The 16,152-nt window shown below is 46.1% G+C and overlaps 2 protein-coding genes across 11 annotated transcripts in view; one reads left to right on the top strand and one right to left on the bottom strand.

Annotated features, from left to right (window-relative positions):
* Nucleotides 1-12,517, top strand: part of SLC31A1 (solute carrier family 31 member 1) — a 31,321-nt gene extending 18,804 nt beyond the window's left edge. For 9 of the 10 annotated variants that reach the window (XM_061604171.1, XM_061604172.1, XM_061604173.1 and 6 more), the window contains 4 exons: nt 3,481-3,645; nt 5,016-5,088; nt 6,269-6,437; nt 7,067-12,517. In XM_061604171.1, the coding sequence (XP_061460155.1) occupies nt 3,526-3,645; nt 5,016-5,088; nt 6,269-6,437; nt 7,067-7,268 (564 nt within the window). In that variant the 5' untranslated portion in view covers nt 3,481-3,525 and the 3' untranslated portion in view covers nt 7,269-12,517. The other variant, XR_009759761.1, reaches the window with a different exon arrangement.
* An 864-nt stretch (nt 12,518-13,381) lies between these two features.
* CDC26 (cell division cycle 26) lies at nt 13,382-16,149 on the bottom strand. The gene is made up of 2 exons (XM_061604179.1): nt 15,919-16,149; nt 13,382-14,862 (listed from the first exon to the last, which is right to left on the bottom strand). The coding sequence occupies exons 1-2, from the start codon at nt 15,997-15,999 to the stop codon at nt 14,686-14,688; spliced, it is 258 nt and encodes an 85-aa protein (XP_061460163.1). The 5' UTR covers nt 16,000-16,149; the 3' UTR covers nt 13,382-14,685.
* Between the last annotated feature and the right edge of the window lie 3 nt (nt 16,150-16,152).

Genomic DNA, 16,152 nt, shown 5'->3' on the forward strand with positions numbered 1-16,152 from the left:
ACATGGAATGGATAATAGGGAGAAGAAATTTCAACCTTGGTTCTTTATAGAGGGGACATCTCAATAGATAATGGACAATGTCCTCAATTTCTCCTGATTTGCAAATACAAATGCGGAGGTGAATTGGAGTGTTATTGTATCTCCCTTCTAGCATAGCTGAAGGCATAGTTTGGAGGCGCAAGGCCGTGAACAATCTTCTCAATAGGGGGCAGATAAAAAAGTAAGATATTGCTCCATGATAAAAGTCGTTTTGAACCAGGTGTACCAGAAAGAGGGAGACGGTTTAGTGGAAGAGTAGAGGACCCATCTTTTGGAGTACAGATAAATTATTTCCTTCGATAGTTGTTTTGCCCGCATAGAGAGATGGGACGGTGGAAAATCTATGTTAATCCCATAAATGGCCATGATGGATTTAGTCCGGTTTAGCCAGGTAATGTAGGAGGAAGTCTGTGATTGTTCAATAAAGGATTTTTTTTGGGAGGCGGGCATCGCTCATGCATGCGAGTCTTAGCCAATACATGGCCAGAGCCGCATGAACCAGGGACTCTATAGGATAGAGGCCTGTCTCTAACCTTAGAAAGGATACAGGCGTGCCTCGAGGGATTGCCAGGATAAATTGGATGAAAGCATTTTGAATTTTATCTAGAGGGGCAATGTTGGCGTGACCCCAAATCTCTGCGCCATAAAGAAGCTGCAAGATTATTTTCTTATGAAAAACTGTGGTAGGGCGGATGTGGCAGGATGAGTTCCAGTGAGATAATGAATGTTTCTGGAGTGGTAAGGGCAGATCTGTGCAAATCTGCTTGCTGGGGGCAAATACCTCAGGTCGTCTGGCAAGCAGAGCACCCAGCAGACATACAGATCCTGTGCCTGAGTTTTCAATGACTTACTTGTTTAAAGTATTTTTAACCTCTTTTCCAGGCAAGTGCTCATCCAAAGCAATTTAATACCCAAAACAACAAAAGATGAAAAGAGCAATACTACAAAAGTTTAAGACTTAAAAAACTACAACTTCAAAACACTGCATTATTTTATTTTAACAAGAGTTGGAAAAAAAAGGCAATTTAACCGCACCGTCACTCAACTAACAACATTGTGCCTTCAAGACCAAGTGAAAACAAAAAAGGTCTGCAGGGCCTTCCAGAAACTCTGCAATGTAGAAATTTGACGCAGGCCTAGTGGAAGGGAATTTCATAGATGTGGGACCACCATAGAATTGAAAATGTCAGGAGTCCTTAGAACTGCTTTGAAGAGAGTTCTTACGTTTCTTATGCTCTCCAAAAAACCAATGGGAATGAAGGCAGCTTTGTCTTTCTCCTGAGCCCTCTGTGTATGTTAAGAGACCTCGCAAGAATGCTGGCTTGTGTGCCCAGACAACATATTATGGACTAAAGGGATTTGTTCAGAGTCTGCCTCACTATCATTTTTAAGATGGTATATTGTGGCGATGATGAATGTGAATATGGAAGCCCCCAATCCAATTCTTCTCAGCCACGTGTTTCCTCAGTCTTAGATGAACAAAAATTCCCTCTACCCTTCGGCAGCTTGAGAGATAATAAAATTTTACCTTACATGGTTCCTGTGAGGATTGTTGAATGTATGTGAAGCACCTTGCTTCAAATGCTTCATAAATGCTAAGCATTATTTCAACAAGGGCTGAAATTGGCCTTCGAAAGTCCAGTTGGTTTCAGTTGGTGGCAGTGATGGCCATCAAGCTGTATGGCCTTAAAAGAGGATTAACCTTTATCATCCATGAATTTGTGTATCAGTGGCTGTTAACCCTGATGGCTATGTTCTCTGTCTCTGAATCCCAGTTGCTAGAAACTGCAGGAGGGGAGAGTGCTGTTGCACTCATAGGCATCTGGTTGGCCACTTTGAGAATGGGAATCTGGACTAGATAGGCCACTGGCCTGATCCTCTTAGGTTCAGTTCTCTTACTGCTAAACAGATGGCTGAAAAAACATACAGGAGCCACTTAGCCCCTAGGGTATAACTGGCAGGCAGGGGTCACTTGTAGTTTCTAGCTACACAGCACAGTCTGCCATATCACACTTCCTGGCACAGTCCAAACAATGGAAGCTGGTGGTAAGTTTAGGGGGCTGGAAGCTACTGATGACCACTAGCTCACTCACTTAGAGCCACTATGTGGTAACCTTTTTTCAACTAGTATTTTTTTGGATGTCTTCCCACTTTCCTCCTTTGGCAACAGCTAAGCCTTGAATGTTGAATGCCCACATTTTTTTCTCTCTCTTTTGCCCTGGAGACCATTTGATTATCGGCTGTAAAGAGATTAAACTGATTTCAGTCCAACCTTCTGGGCACTTAACCATCTCCCACCTCATAAAATTATAAAGATGGGAGGCTGTTGCTCTGGGAATGGGGACAAGATTGCTGCGGGCAGCCAGAGACCTTTTCTGTGCTGCTTAATTCTGTGCCCTAATGTGATTGTAGAGATCTGTTCTCAGTAAAAAGAAATGTTCAGCTGCCAATTAGAGGCAGAAGGTTTCCATGCATTTGAGTTGGATGTAATTTAAAATGGGGCTTGAGCACAATTAAACCCTGTGGCAAGCAAAGTTAACTCTTGGTGTTTATAGAGAACGCCTGCAGCTTCCAAGAGATCTGATTAAAGCATGTCCCTTTTTACTTACTCCTTCTCCATCTTGTGCCATAGCACTGTGGGTCTGATTACCACTTGACCCGGTTCCATCTTGTCCTCTTCACATTCTGCACATGGCTTGAGCAGCCTGGCAAATCGTTACAGAATAGTTCCTTGCCTGCTCCATCATTTAACTACCTTCCTGTCCCTTGCTGCTAGCCACCAGGCTTCCTGTGCCCATAGGAAGACTCCTGTTGGATTAGGCTAAAGGTCCATCCAGACCGAAGCTCAGTGCTCACAGTGGACCACCAGATACCCCAGTGGGAAGCCTGCAAGCAGAACCTGAGCACAACAGCACTCTCTCCACCTGCAGCTCCTAGCAATTGGTACTCAGATGCATGCTATCTCTGACGCTGAAGGAATGTAGCCAGTATCCATTGTTAGCCCTACTGAGAGCAGACTGATTGAAATTGATGGCTTTGACTAACTTAGGTTCAACACATTTATTTCAGTTGGTCTACTCTTGAGTAGAACTTAGTTGGCTACAACCCCATGTACGCTGCCTTCTTTGCGGGGGGGGGGGAGGCAGTATATAAATAATAAACATTTTAAATGAATAAATTTCCCCATATCAGCTGTTTTTGTATTGCACAATCTTTCAAGACTGATGCCACAGCGTTAAAAGTCGTGAAACGTGCCTTTCTTAAAAAATGAAAAGGTGATGGACATTTTTGTGTTTGTGTATAATATGCCTAGGCTTGTTTTCAGGGCCAGCCGGCCTTCAAGTTTCTCAAGACTTGCTACAAATGTGCCTCGTCCTCTGGAAGCGCTCCTTATTCCTCATGCTTCTCTTCCTTATGTCTGCTGTTGCATGCGTCTTCCAGGCTCCTGCAGCGTCCCCTGCCCTTTATAGTGCCTCCAGGGTCAAGATGCCCCACAGTCAGCACATGGACCATAAAATGAATGGCTCAGCAACGCCCACCCCAGATCCTCATGCACACCATCATACCACAGCATCATTGGGACACATGCATGATGGAGGGATGATGGTGAGTAGAGCTCGTGCGATACCTCTAGTGCTAAAGGAATTGCAGGGCACATCAGCAGTGGAGCAGGAACAGCTGAAAAGTCTCCTTGCTGCCCCTTTTTGTACAAATCAGAAGGACGAGAGGGAAGCAACAGTGGTACACATCCCACTGGGACTCTTTAGGTCAGCAGAGGGAGCCGACTGGCTGCCCATGGCCTGTTTCTGGCCCTGTCAAATTTCAAGCAAGGTGCTGATCACCACTGATAGCATGCCCCATGGGGTTGGTTGACCCACACTGTTCCTGTGACTGCTTTAACTGTTTTTAATACTGAACTTTAAATTGTTGTAACCCACCCTGGGACTTTCTGGTGAAGGGGAGGTATAGATGATGATGAATCGCTGATCAGGAACTCCGTAGTGCAGCAATCCCTGCCCAAAGTGGAGCTTGCTATAAATGCCAGTTTATGCCACACAGGAATTGTCACTGAAGTTGGGTTACTTGAAAATATGATGACATTGGGTAACTGACTGGTGATTTCAGAGGGTCTCTAAATGAGGTCCTCAGATGCAAAGATGTATCACTGAACACTAAAGTCAGGATAATTCAGACCATGGTATTCCCAATCTCTATATGGATGTGAACGTTGACAGTGAAAAAAGGGGATAAGAGAAAAATCAACTCATTTGAAATGTGGTGTTGGAGGAGATCTTTGCGGATACCATGGACCACGAAAAAGACCAATAATTGGGTGTTAGAACAAATTCAACCAGAACTGTCACTAGAAGCTAAAATGATGAAACTGAGGTTATCATACTTTGGACACATCATGAGAAGACCTGATTCACTGGAAAAGACAATAATGCTGGGAAAAACAGAAGGGAGTAGAAAAAGAGGAAGGCCAAACAAGAGATGGATTGGTTCCATAAAAGGGAGCCACAGAGCTGAAGTTACAAGATCTGAACAGGGTGGCTCATGACAGATGCTCTTGGAGGTCGCTGACTCATAGGGTGGCCATAAGTTGTAATCGATTTGAAGGAACATAACACACAATAAATGAGTGTCTCCAAAATGAGTCCCCTTTTCATCCTATGGGTCAGGGGAGGTTTCCTGGTGACCATACATGTTTGGCTGGCTACAAGGCCAGCCCTTTCCCCGGAGAATGCAAATGTCAGCCACCCCATTCTCCAACATGCATAAATTGACTGCCCTTTGACCATGCTGGTAAAGAGGGAGGCAATGGATGGAGGTGGGGGTGTCACTCCAGTGAATTTGCAGAGTCTTGGGGGGTTGCGGTCCTGTATAACTTGTTTGAAAATGCAATGCCAAAAGACCCTGCTGCTCACAAGCTGTTTCATGGCATTAATTGGACTCCGTGTCTCTGTCTGGGGCAGGATATGACCTTCTACTTTGGCTATAAGAAGGTGCATTTGCTGTTTTCCGGGCTCGTCATCAACTCAGCCAGAGGTGAGTGGTCTCCTTGGTGACACTGTGATGGGTCAAAGTAACTCTGTGGCCCAAGCTAGAGTCTAGCGCAGGGCTGTGGAATGTCATACTGAATGCAGCCTTCCAGGCCCCACTTATCTCACCCTCAGGATTCTCCCTAGCCCAGGAGATCTTAACCTGTGGCCTATGGATGGGCTTCAGGGGGTCCATGAACTGGATGCAAAAAAATAAATGCAATTTAAAAATGTGTGCAAAACATTGTGCATGTGTGTTTATGTGCACTTTCTGGGAAGTGCGTCCATAGCTTCATCAGATTCTCATGGAGGTCCAGAAAAGGTTAAGAACCACTGTCCTAAACATGCCACATTCCCTGGCCACACCCTTCTGCAGCCTTACTCCGCACCCTTCTCAAATGCTTTTGCCTGTTTGGGATGTGTTCTTGAACTGTGATATATCTTGCTGGTCTGGATGGAGTCTGATTTTTACACAGCTGGAATTTACCCTGCTGTACAAATGCAAGAGTTGCATCAATTGGTGTCTCTGCTTTTGATTCTGGGATCTGGCCCCTGGAAGGTTCCCTGTGAGGCAATGTGGCTCTTGGTTTTGAAGAAGATCTCTCACCCCCTGGTCTATTGAATACTCTTTCCTCCTGAAGCTGTTCCACCACAGCCGTAGTTTTCAAACTTTAAACCTTCACGTTCTTTCCGTGTTGGTTTGTCCGCTGTGTCAGCTGGCAGATTGAGCATGAGGCTGTGGAGCTGGAGCTCACAGAGAAATTTGTCTCGGCATCTTCAGGCCTTAAACTAGGAATGGGGAGACTGGTATGCACGATTTCATGAGGATGGGTGTTCTTGAGCTGATTGTTGTCTTTGGGGTGCCTAGCAATTTGAATCTTAACTTCAACCAACTGATTTATGTATGGTAAATCATAGACAAAGGCTTGTTTATTTATCTTGACCTCCTTGGAAATGTTAACATTGAAAGACCCCATTTATGGAAATAGGCCACAGCCCAGTGGGTGAAGCACACATGGTCCTTCTGAATTACTTGGAATGTGATGCTGGAATCCATGTTGCTAAGTAATAGCCTCAGCCAATCATATCACTATAGCCAGGCCCCATGGAATGTGTTACCTGCTGGACCTGGAATATTAACATCTCAGTACTGAACAGATTGAGTAACTTTCCTCCCTCTTCATCAGAAATGGCTGGTGCGTTTGTGGCCATCTTCCTCCTGGCCATGTTCTACGAGGGCCTGAAGATTGCCCGCGAGAACCTCCTCCGGAAGTCACAAGTCAGCATCCGCTACAACTCCATGCCAGTCCCAGGACCAAATGGCACCGTCTTGATGGAGACGCACAAAACAGTCGGGTGAGCAGATGTCTCCATCCGCAGGAAACTAACATGGGGAAGCTCAACCAGGACATGATTAGTTCATGGTCTGTTGGTCCTTTTCAACTAAACCCACAGACTAGTGGTATGTCGCAGAACAGCCTTATGCCCTTCATAGGTTTTGGAATACAACTCCAGTCATCTCTTGGAGGTCATCCAGTTCCCTCTTAAGCAGGGTCTGCAGTGTAGGACACAACTATGCAGCCTCTACTTAAGTACCTTCAAACTAAGGAGAGTCCACAGTCTCCTGAAGCAAAGTGTCCCACTGTCAAAGTTCCTCCTGATGTTTAACTGAAAATTTGTTTCCCTGCAATTTATTTTTTATTACATTTAATATCCTGCCATTCCTCCAAAGAGCTCAAGGTGCCATACACAGTTCTTTTCCTCCTCCTGTTAACCTCACAACAACCCTGTGAGGTAGTATAGGCTGAGAGAGATAGCAACTGTCCCAATATTTTATCCTCTCTTAATCTGCCCTGTTACTTCAGATTGGGTAGATCCTATCATTGCTCTTTTTGAATCCAAAGCCCTCCTTTTGTAGCCAACTTTTTCCTTTTTGTGTGTGGCGTCTACCGATAATCTCTTTCTTCTCTGTCCTGATTGGCTAGGCAGCAGATGGTGAGCTTCCCTCACCTCTTCCAGACCGTGCTGCACATTGTCCAGGTGGTGGTCAGCTACTTCCTCATGCTCATCTTCATGACCTACAATGGCTACCTCTGCATTGCTGTGGCAGCAGGCGCAGGGACGGGCTACTTCCTCTTCAGCTGGAAGAAGGCTGTCGTGGTGGATATCACAGAGCATTGCCATTAATGCCAGGCAAGGGGCCTGAGCTTTACCTGCAGCCTCTGGCGAGGACCAGGTTCGGCCTCAGGCTTACTGGAAACCATGCCAAGAACATCCTTGGGGTGCCCTCCCACCAACTTTCTGGGGGTGATACCTGTGCCTCTCACTCCCCACCCCCATTTTTCCTTACTTCCCATGAAGGTGGGTCCTGACTGGTAGGAAGAGAGCCAATAGCCAGCTAGGACAGCCTGCTTAGGATGGTTGGGTTATATGCTAGATACAATTAGTGTGCTTGATTTTTATTCTGTTTTTAAGACTGTGCCATGATTGAAACTAGCTGGCAGGCTAACAGGAAAATTATTCCACGTTCTTTTCAGAATACTTTAAGCAGCATATGCTTTAACTGGGGCTTGCAGGAGTTGATTGCTGTAAACCGCCCAGAGAGCTTCGGCTATGGGGCGGTATACAAGTGCAATAAATAAATAAATAAAGGTGGGGGGAGAACGGTGTGAGTGACCATCGGATGGGCATAGTCAGATCAGTGGTAGTAGCAAGATAGTCAGCTGCAGTCATTGTGCCAGTATATCTGCTTTGGTCTTATAGCAGGGGCCTATGCCATTTGTTTGGAGGTTCTTGGTCGCTTGTTCCCTCAAGGTTGCCGGCCAGCATTGTGCTCTTTCTCCCCCTCCCCCCGCCAACCTGTTTATGCTGGCTTGGTTTTCGTCTGCTAGGTCAGGACAGGCCGTTGCCTTTGGTCCAGCAGCACCCCGTAGCGCCTGCTTTTTCAGAACAGCTGTGGGGCTGTACACATCAGCCATGGGTACTGGCCAGCCTTCAGTGTCGGCACGCAGCTTATGTCCACTGGGACCTGCTGGTTTAATTGTGGGATGTACAAAAAAAAAATAATGCAAATAGAAACAGTAACAAGTTCTGTTTTAAATAAATGGATGGAATAAATACCAGCTTCATTCTGCCTTCTCGGCAGGAAGAGGCAGCACATCTGTCTTACTCAAACAGCTTGATTATTTACACACAAGACTAGAACTACCTCAGATTGAGACTGGAGTCGAACAGCTTTAGGCCGTTTCTGCTCCAGCAACCCATATCTCGTTCTTTTTGAGGAAGGGGTAGGTGAGTGTCACTCTTTCTCCTGGTACATTTCTGTGATGGTTTCTGTGCATTTCCCAGCCCTTGTGGACAAAGGACAGCACAGGAATTCCTTGTGAAGAAGCACCCCAGCCTATCATGCCCAAAGATACACATCAACCCATTTACAGGTAGGCATCCCAATTTGTCGTTTCAAGCATTAAGCTGGCTAGGGAACAATGTCCTTCAAGCAGCCAACTATCATGAGAAAGTTAGCTTCTGTCTTAAAGAATGGCATTGGTTTTTCTGGGACAAAACTTTGAGGGAATTTTATCCCAGAAGACGCAGACTGTAGCAGCTATTCCTGGTATGTTCGAGGTCTTAGGATATAACCTGTTTTATTAAAACAGATGGTGCAAGCCTACCTGAGAGGCTTTTTTTCTACACTATCTGCACGGGACCATCCAAAATGAGATTTAGTTTGCAATCCATTACATGTCTCCTCAGAAGTAAGCTCCATTGGGTTCAGTGGGACTTACTCCCAGGTAAGTGTGCATTGGATTGCAGCCTAAAAAGAGTGTGAAGTGCGTTGTACACCAGAAGCCCAACAGAAATCCTTTAACCCATCCCTGAAAGGGCTCACTTCTGTGCCCTCCTTGTGCTTAGATTGGCATACGAGCAAACAAAGCATACAGCAAGGAGCGGGAGATCCTTGGCTCTACTAAGACAGGTTTGGGATGCTGCTGAACTACATCTCCCATCATTCCTAGTCATTAGCCATGCTGGCTGATGGGAACTGACAGGAGCTGGAGAGCCGTAGGTGGCCTGCACTCAAGCCCTACGTCCATCAGCAATACAAGGAAAGGCATTCTTCCCAAGAGGATTGCCAGGCTCTGTTGATGCTCCCCAGCGCACATCTGCCTGCGCTACAAGGAATGAACATGAAGAATGGCAAACCAATAATCTGCTTGAATGTCATGCGAGAGGCTATTTACTGAGGAAGGAAGGAAGAAGTGCCTGGAGGCTGCCGTTGAGGATCAATAGTCTGCATTGGATGCCATTGCTCACTTGATGACCCTGGAGATACAGTAGAAAAGTCTGGCTGGAAGCAGACCCCAAAAATACACAGCTAGTGCTAATGGAGGATGTGGCTGGGTATTTTTTCCCCCTTCCACTTCTGGCTAGTAAACAACCAAAACAAAGGATAGGTTCCCAATACGTAGAACAAAAAAGACAAAGCCACAGGAACAGATGATGGGAGTTGTAATTCAGCAGCATCTGGAGGGCCACAGGTTTTACCACACCCCTGCTTTAGTAGTATTTCTTTCCCCAAGGGATTTGCATAGCAGGCACAGGCAGCCCTGAAATTTTGGCACGCCAAGCAGTTGCCGAGGCCAGCCCTGCTTGTACTCCATTGGACACCTGTTGGCTGCATTCCTTTTAATGCCAGGCGAACCAGTGCCAGTTCAGGTCCTGCTGTGCTTCTATGCCAGTTATTTCAATGTGCTGCTGTTTGGCCGTTCTAGCTACTTGCTATTGCGATTAGGTTCCGTTTTTGCAAGGGGGTGGTGAAAATAAAGACAATTGTGAATTTAGTGAAAGGAAAAGTGGCCCAGTCCCTTATAGAATGTTTTTTTTCCTGCAGACTTTCTTCCTGTAGCACTTTTTGGTTTTTATAAACCAAGCCGGGTAGAGCTAAATCAAAACTGCAAGAAGACATGCTGCTACGAAACTTGGCAGCTCTATAGATGTTTTCAAATCAGACTTTCCAAGACTTAAGCGGCAGCTCTGTATGAATAAACCCATTGAGCCACAATCGGGAGGCTTAAAATGTGCTTCCTGTTGTCCCTTGGCAAGCGGGGTGTTCAGGGTCTTAAATTTGGGGCCAAATTGCAAGTCCTGCTGGGATCAGCTACATGCCAGGGTTTCTGTTCAGGAACCCCAGAGTGTAGCTCATCCCTGCAGAAAGCAGAGCTCGGAAGTCAGCACCGATGGGCGCCGGTGCCATGCAGCGTTGCAGTTGCCCAAGTCTGTTGAAATCAATGGTTTTGGCATGCCTAACTCTGCATGGGAGTAAGTCTGTTCATCAATTTCAGTGATGGTAGCTAGGAGTCTGAGAGCTGTGTTTAGTCCAGATTACTCAAGAGCCCTAGTCAAGCATCACATTTCCCTTGTAGCCAGTCACATGCCTCCAGCAAGCCCCGAAGCAGGAGTGTAACAGCCCCCACCCACCCAGGTCCCCTGCAGCTGATATTCACAGTCATTACTACCTCTGTACTTAGAGGGTCTTTGTAGCTAATAGTCACTGATAGCCTTATTCTCTACAAAATTTGTCTGTCCTCCCTTGAAAGCCATCAAACCAGTGGCCATCACTATCCTCCATCAGTGACTTCCATAATTCTATCTTTGTGAGAACTTTGATGCTTTTGGTTTGTCGTGACTCTGCTGCTGTTAATGTAACACAGAGGCAGCCCATCTGATGCCCTCCAGGTGCTGTTTACAGTTCCATTGACTTTGTTAGCCGGGGCTGATGGGAGTTAGGAATCCACAACATCTGGAGAGGACATCACATTGGCTAACACTGATGTAGCTAGGGACAATTTGGCCAGTTTGGGGAAATTAAAAATGAAAATAGTACACCAGTCAACTCTTGGTCATATGTTCAACTAAGCTCTACTCAGAGTAGGCCCATTAAAATTAATGGACCCAAGTTAGTCATGTACCTTAGTTTTATGGGTCTACTTTGAATTGGACTACTGTTGGATGAAATCTTTAGTGTAGTATTATTATTAAGATAAGGAACATAATAGGACAGGGTAGTAAAAATTTTAATTTGCCTAAGGCGACAGAAAATCTTGGAATATCCCTGTGTGCAAGAGGAAGTTCGGCAAGTCCTTGTGAAACTAAAATAGCTGTTCCGCAGGGGGAACATTTGGGATTGAATACATCCCTGACTTACAAGGAAAAGATTTTGGATTTCTTTTGAGTAATTTCTTCAGAAGGCATACGCAACCCTCTCTGTGCAGGTTTGGTTTCCAGTAGCTGCAAATAAGTATCATGCCACATTCCTGTTTTTTTTAGTTCTCTGGAAAGCCAAACTCTGAAGGCATCAGAAGATTAGGGTTTAGATAACCAATTGCTTCAAGTAGCTATGGAAATTTTTTTTTGTAAATTGGTGTGAGGATGGGTGTTTTTTTCATTTAGGCCACAACTAATATAGGTACAAGTGGGCAGTCAGGTTAGTAAATTTATAGGAAGTGTAGGGAACCTTTGGCCTTGCAGATGTTGCTGAATTCCAGCTCCCATCAGCCCCAGCCAGCATGGCCAATGGTCAGGGATGCTGGGAGTTGTTTTCCACACATCTGGAGGGCTGAAGTTTCCCCACACCTGCATTATAGTGACTTGTAAGGTTAGTACAAACTTGCTGGATGCTGCCTGTCTTCAGCATCTGGGGCACAGTGTGAGGCAAATGAACAATGTCCGTCTAGTTTCAGACACTACAGTCAATTGGCTCTTGGGGTGTATGCTGCTGCACTAATTGTATTTATAACCTCTCACTACACACAGTCACCTGAAAGCTGACAGTAATTGACAGGTAACTGAGCCAGGTGTAAGCAGAGTCTCCAACCCGCTCTATATCATCCCTTGACAGGGTGCTAGCACCTTAGTGCAGGCATGGGGAACTAGTGGCTCTCCATGTGTTGTACTGCAGCTCCCTGATCATTGGTCATGCCGGCTGAGGCTGATGGGAACTGAAGTCTCATAACACCTGGAGGGCTCCAGCATCCCCACCCCTGCGTTAGTGTTAACACCAGCGTGATCCCAGCCTTAGGAGACTCAAGCTTTCAGTTTACATAGATAGAAGGAAATTATTCCAGCATACTTAATTTTGGTGTACACCTTGTGTATGATTATGGACAGATGACAATATTGATATCTGCCCCCAAACTTGCTTCTAGTATATACAGGATTGTGTTGCTGGTGCTGTATACCCCCACTGTGTCCAAGAAACAATGGTGCCTTTTAACAAGTTTCCAGAGCATGTCTCTCTGCTAGTAAAATATGCCATGATAGATGTACGCTATTATTAAATCTATAGCTGGATATTGCCCATCTGATAATTGCTGTATATAAGTACCAATGACCAGTCTGTGTATGTAACTAATAAAGCAGAATGCATCTTACAGAAATGGTGGACGTTTGTGGAATGTTTAAAAGCTGCATTGTACCAAGCAACAGCCTTAGCATCAGCAGGGGGAAGCTGTGGCCCTCCAGATGTTGCTGAACTACAACTCTAGTCAGCTCCAGCAAGCACAGCCAGTGGCCAGGGATAATGGGAGTTGTAGTTCGGCAACATCTGGAAGGCCCGAGGTTCCCCACGCTTGCTTAGCAGACTTGAAGTCAGTTTTTTGCATTTTAAAAAAAATGCAAGCATGCGTCATGCTTTTCACTGTCATGTCTACATGTGGGAGGGAGCCTTTGATGCTGCTGCATTGTACATACTATATTTATATGCCAATTTTCTGCCTGGTTTCCAGTTTCAAATACTGGCTTATAATTTGAGACAGGGTATGGAAGGATAACAGCAGGAAGAAAGAAATCACCAAGTTTACAGACTATGCCACTGCATGAAATATTTCTAGGAGAGAAGCAGCCAATGGCAGGCCCACTTGCGGGACAGACTTGGTTTTGTCCCTTCTCCTACAAATGCAGCCAGGGGGCACTATAGTTAGGTGGATAAATAATGCACATACCCAAAAGCAATATGGAATACAGCCCAAGAGATTTTCACCCAGGCACCCAAACTTTGTTCACAGAGTTACACACACGCACACGTGAGATTTAACATTTTAACTTACTATGAGAAAGTGAAAGCAGTTCTGGCTTCTGAACTGTTTGGACTGAATCCAGCTAGGTTTTATTCAGAGTAAACCCATGGAAACTAATAGACTCTTAAGTTAGTCAGGTTCATTCATTTAAGTGGACCTGCTCTTGAGTAGGACTAGCAATAGACAGTCCATTTGCTTGTGAACAGGATCTCATAATACAAAGCACAAGAGGAAGTAACAGCTGTTTTATTGTCCCACCATGGATTTACCAGACAGTCTCTTGTGACACAGTGTAGTAGTTCACAGGAAGATTAGTTTGGTAGTATGGAGCACCTGTGGAGAACTGCCTTCTTCACTACTTTTGGAACAGCTCGGAGTAACAAGTAGACCCAGGTCCCTTCTATCTATTTCATCCACCCTTCCTTGTGCAAAAATACCACATAAAGACATTAGATCAGGTGCGAAGAACCTTGGGCTCTCCAGATGTTGCTGGACTACAACTCCCACCAGCCCCAGCAAGCATGGCCAATGGCAAGGGATGATGGGAGTTGTAGTTCAACATCTGGCAGGTCAAACATTCCCCATACTTGCATTAGACTGTAATTGTGGGCAACACCATCTGCAGGAGGCGGTGCGTAAGAAAAGTAGTGATGTTGCCCCTAGTCAGGCCTGTGGTCCACTTAGCTCAGTATGTTCACTCGAGAGAAGGACCTGTGCCACGCCCGCCAGATGATGTTGGACTCCCAACTACCATCAGCCTTAGCCAGCATAATCAATGGTCGGGGATGATGAGAGCTATAGTCTAGCACCATCTGGAGGGCTATAGGTTCCCCACCACGGTCTACTCTGATTGGGAAGGGTATTGACAGCAAAGGCGCCTTCCCAGCCCTGCAACTCAAAAGGTATTTTTAAACTGGTGATGTCAGCAATTGAGCCCGGCAGCTTCTGCATACAATGCCTGTTCCCTTTCACTAACCAACCGTGGCAGATGTTGCTGAACTACAACTCCCTTCAGTCCTGGCAAGCATGGTCAGTGGCCAGGGATGATGGGAGTTTGTGATTCAGCAACATCTGGAGGGTCAAAAGTTCCCTACATCTAATCTGTGGCCTCTCAGTTGTAATAAACCCACTCAACCACTTTCTCTTGAGGCAAAGTAAAAAAAAAGACTCGATTTCACTTCTGTAGCTTGCCTACCCACAAGACTCCAAACATTTTTAATCTCTCTCGCATGTAGAAATGTCTATCCGTGTTCATATCATGCTGCTGGTAAAAGTTTCTTTTTTAAAAAGCAAAACATTCATTTAAGACACAGCAGCTAAAGAGACTGCGAGAAAGAGGCATGCAGTAAAAGGAGATCCCATCTTTGTAAGGAAAGCAAGGCCCTCCTGTGCTCGAAGGGCAAATTCCTTCAACGCAGGGAGATCAGCCTGGGCTCTTCAGGCATTTCTAAACAGCTTCTCGGACTCAAACAAAAAAAGGAATTCCTGCTTTGTCCGAAACCAGCACCACAACTGTCCACCCTGTGGCTCTAGAACTCAAAGTTCCCAAACTGAGATGAACGGTTATTTGGCTTGGGCTGCGGTTTGTAGCCAATCCGGTCGTGTATCATCTGCTCCCGGCTCTTGTGGTCAGGGTTCAGTCCCAGCGCGCTCTCGCCATCGCTGGCTCCCACCAAATCCACCTCTTCGCGCTGCTTCTTGCGGCTCTGGGAATGCAAAACAGGAAGCACGCATGAAGGGCTTCCCTAGGACAATCCCCAACCCTGCGCCCACCAGAATGACCTCCTGACTTAGTTTTTCAGGGAGGCCGTTAATTAAAGGTCCACATTTTTGCTCATGGGGTTAATTCACTGCAGGCCGAAATACACAAAAAGCTCCTGCCACAGATAGGTGGCAAAGGGCTAACATCGAGGCACCTCATGTATAACTTGGTATTTAAAGTAGCAGTTGTGTGCTTGTGTAAGAAAAAGGGGTGCTTATGCATACACAGGTAACTGCCATATTCATTAAATTCATATCCCACCTTTCTTCCAAGGAGCTCAAGGTGGAGTACAAAGATGGTTCTCCTCCTGATTTCATCCTCACAACAAGCCTTTTAGGTAAGTTAGTCTAAGAGACATGTGACTGGCCCAAGGTCACCCAGGGAACTTCACAACCAAGCAGGGATTTGAACCCTGGTCTCCCAGGTCCCAGTCCAATACTCTAGCCACTACACCACACCATCAGTATTGCCAACCCTGACCAACAGCAGCTCTCCAGGGTTTCAGACAGGCATATCTCCCAGCCCTACCAAGGAGTGAACCTGGGACTTTCTGCATGCAAAACGGAAGGTCTACCCCATAGTTGCAGGCCTTTCCCTAAAAATAATGATTCCAGTCCTCATGATTCTGACTGAACGGGTAGACCGCCTTATAGTGAGCCAGATTTATTGGTCCATCTATTTCACTGCCAGACAGAAGCTCTCCAAAGTTTCAGACTGGGAGCCTTTCCTAGCTCTCCCTGGATATGCCAGGGATTGAACCTGGTACCTTCTGCATGCGAAGCAGAAGCCCTACCACCCTTTTTACAAGCAAACATTGATCTGAAGACGAACAGAATACCCATTCCGCTTATGAGGAGAAAGAGTTTTCTGTTTTTGTTTTGCAAGGGCAAAGTACCTCTAAGCATGTGCAGAGTGCCCAAGGGTGGGTTCTTTATAAAGAACGCCAAAAAAAGCTGGGCAATGAATGTCTCTCCGGCCGGGAAGTCATCCATCTACCCACCTCGAGCTCCTTGCGGGCGCCCTCAAACTCCTCGATGTCGTCCAGCTTCAGCTCCAGGCGCGTCGGCTTCCGCCGCAGCATGTTAGCACCAGGTAGGGCCCCCGAGCCGCTCGCCCGCACATGCGCAGTAACTCATCACTGCTGCCGCCTCTCTTCCACCAACCACCCAGGGGACTCGATCCCGGCATACCGCGCACCGCCGCGGCCCACCAACCCGGAAGTGATCGCCCGGTA

The sequence above is a fragment of the Rhineura floridana genome, chromosome 20 (genome assembly GCF_030035675.1).
Source record: "Rhineura floridana isolate rRhiFlo1 chromosome 20, rRhiFlo1.hap2, whole genome shotgun sequence".
Classification (NCBI taxonomy): Eukaryota; Metazoa; Chordata; class Lepidosauria; order Squamata; family Rhineuridae; genus Rhineura; species Rhineura floridana.

Excerpts from the sequence above, each read along its gene's own strand:
- CDC26 (XM_061604179.1), bottom strand. The coding sequence starts at position 15,999 with ATGCTGCGGCGGAAGCCGACGCGCCTGGAGCTGAAGCTGGACGACATC. Across the intron at positions 14,863-15,918 it reads GCGCCCGCAAGGAGCTCGAG|AGCCGCAAGAAGCAGCGCGA; the intron begins GTGGGTAGATGG and ends TTGCATTCCCAG.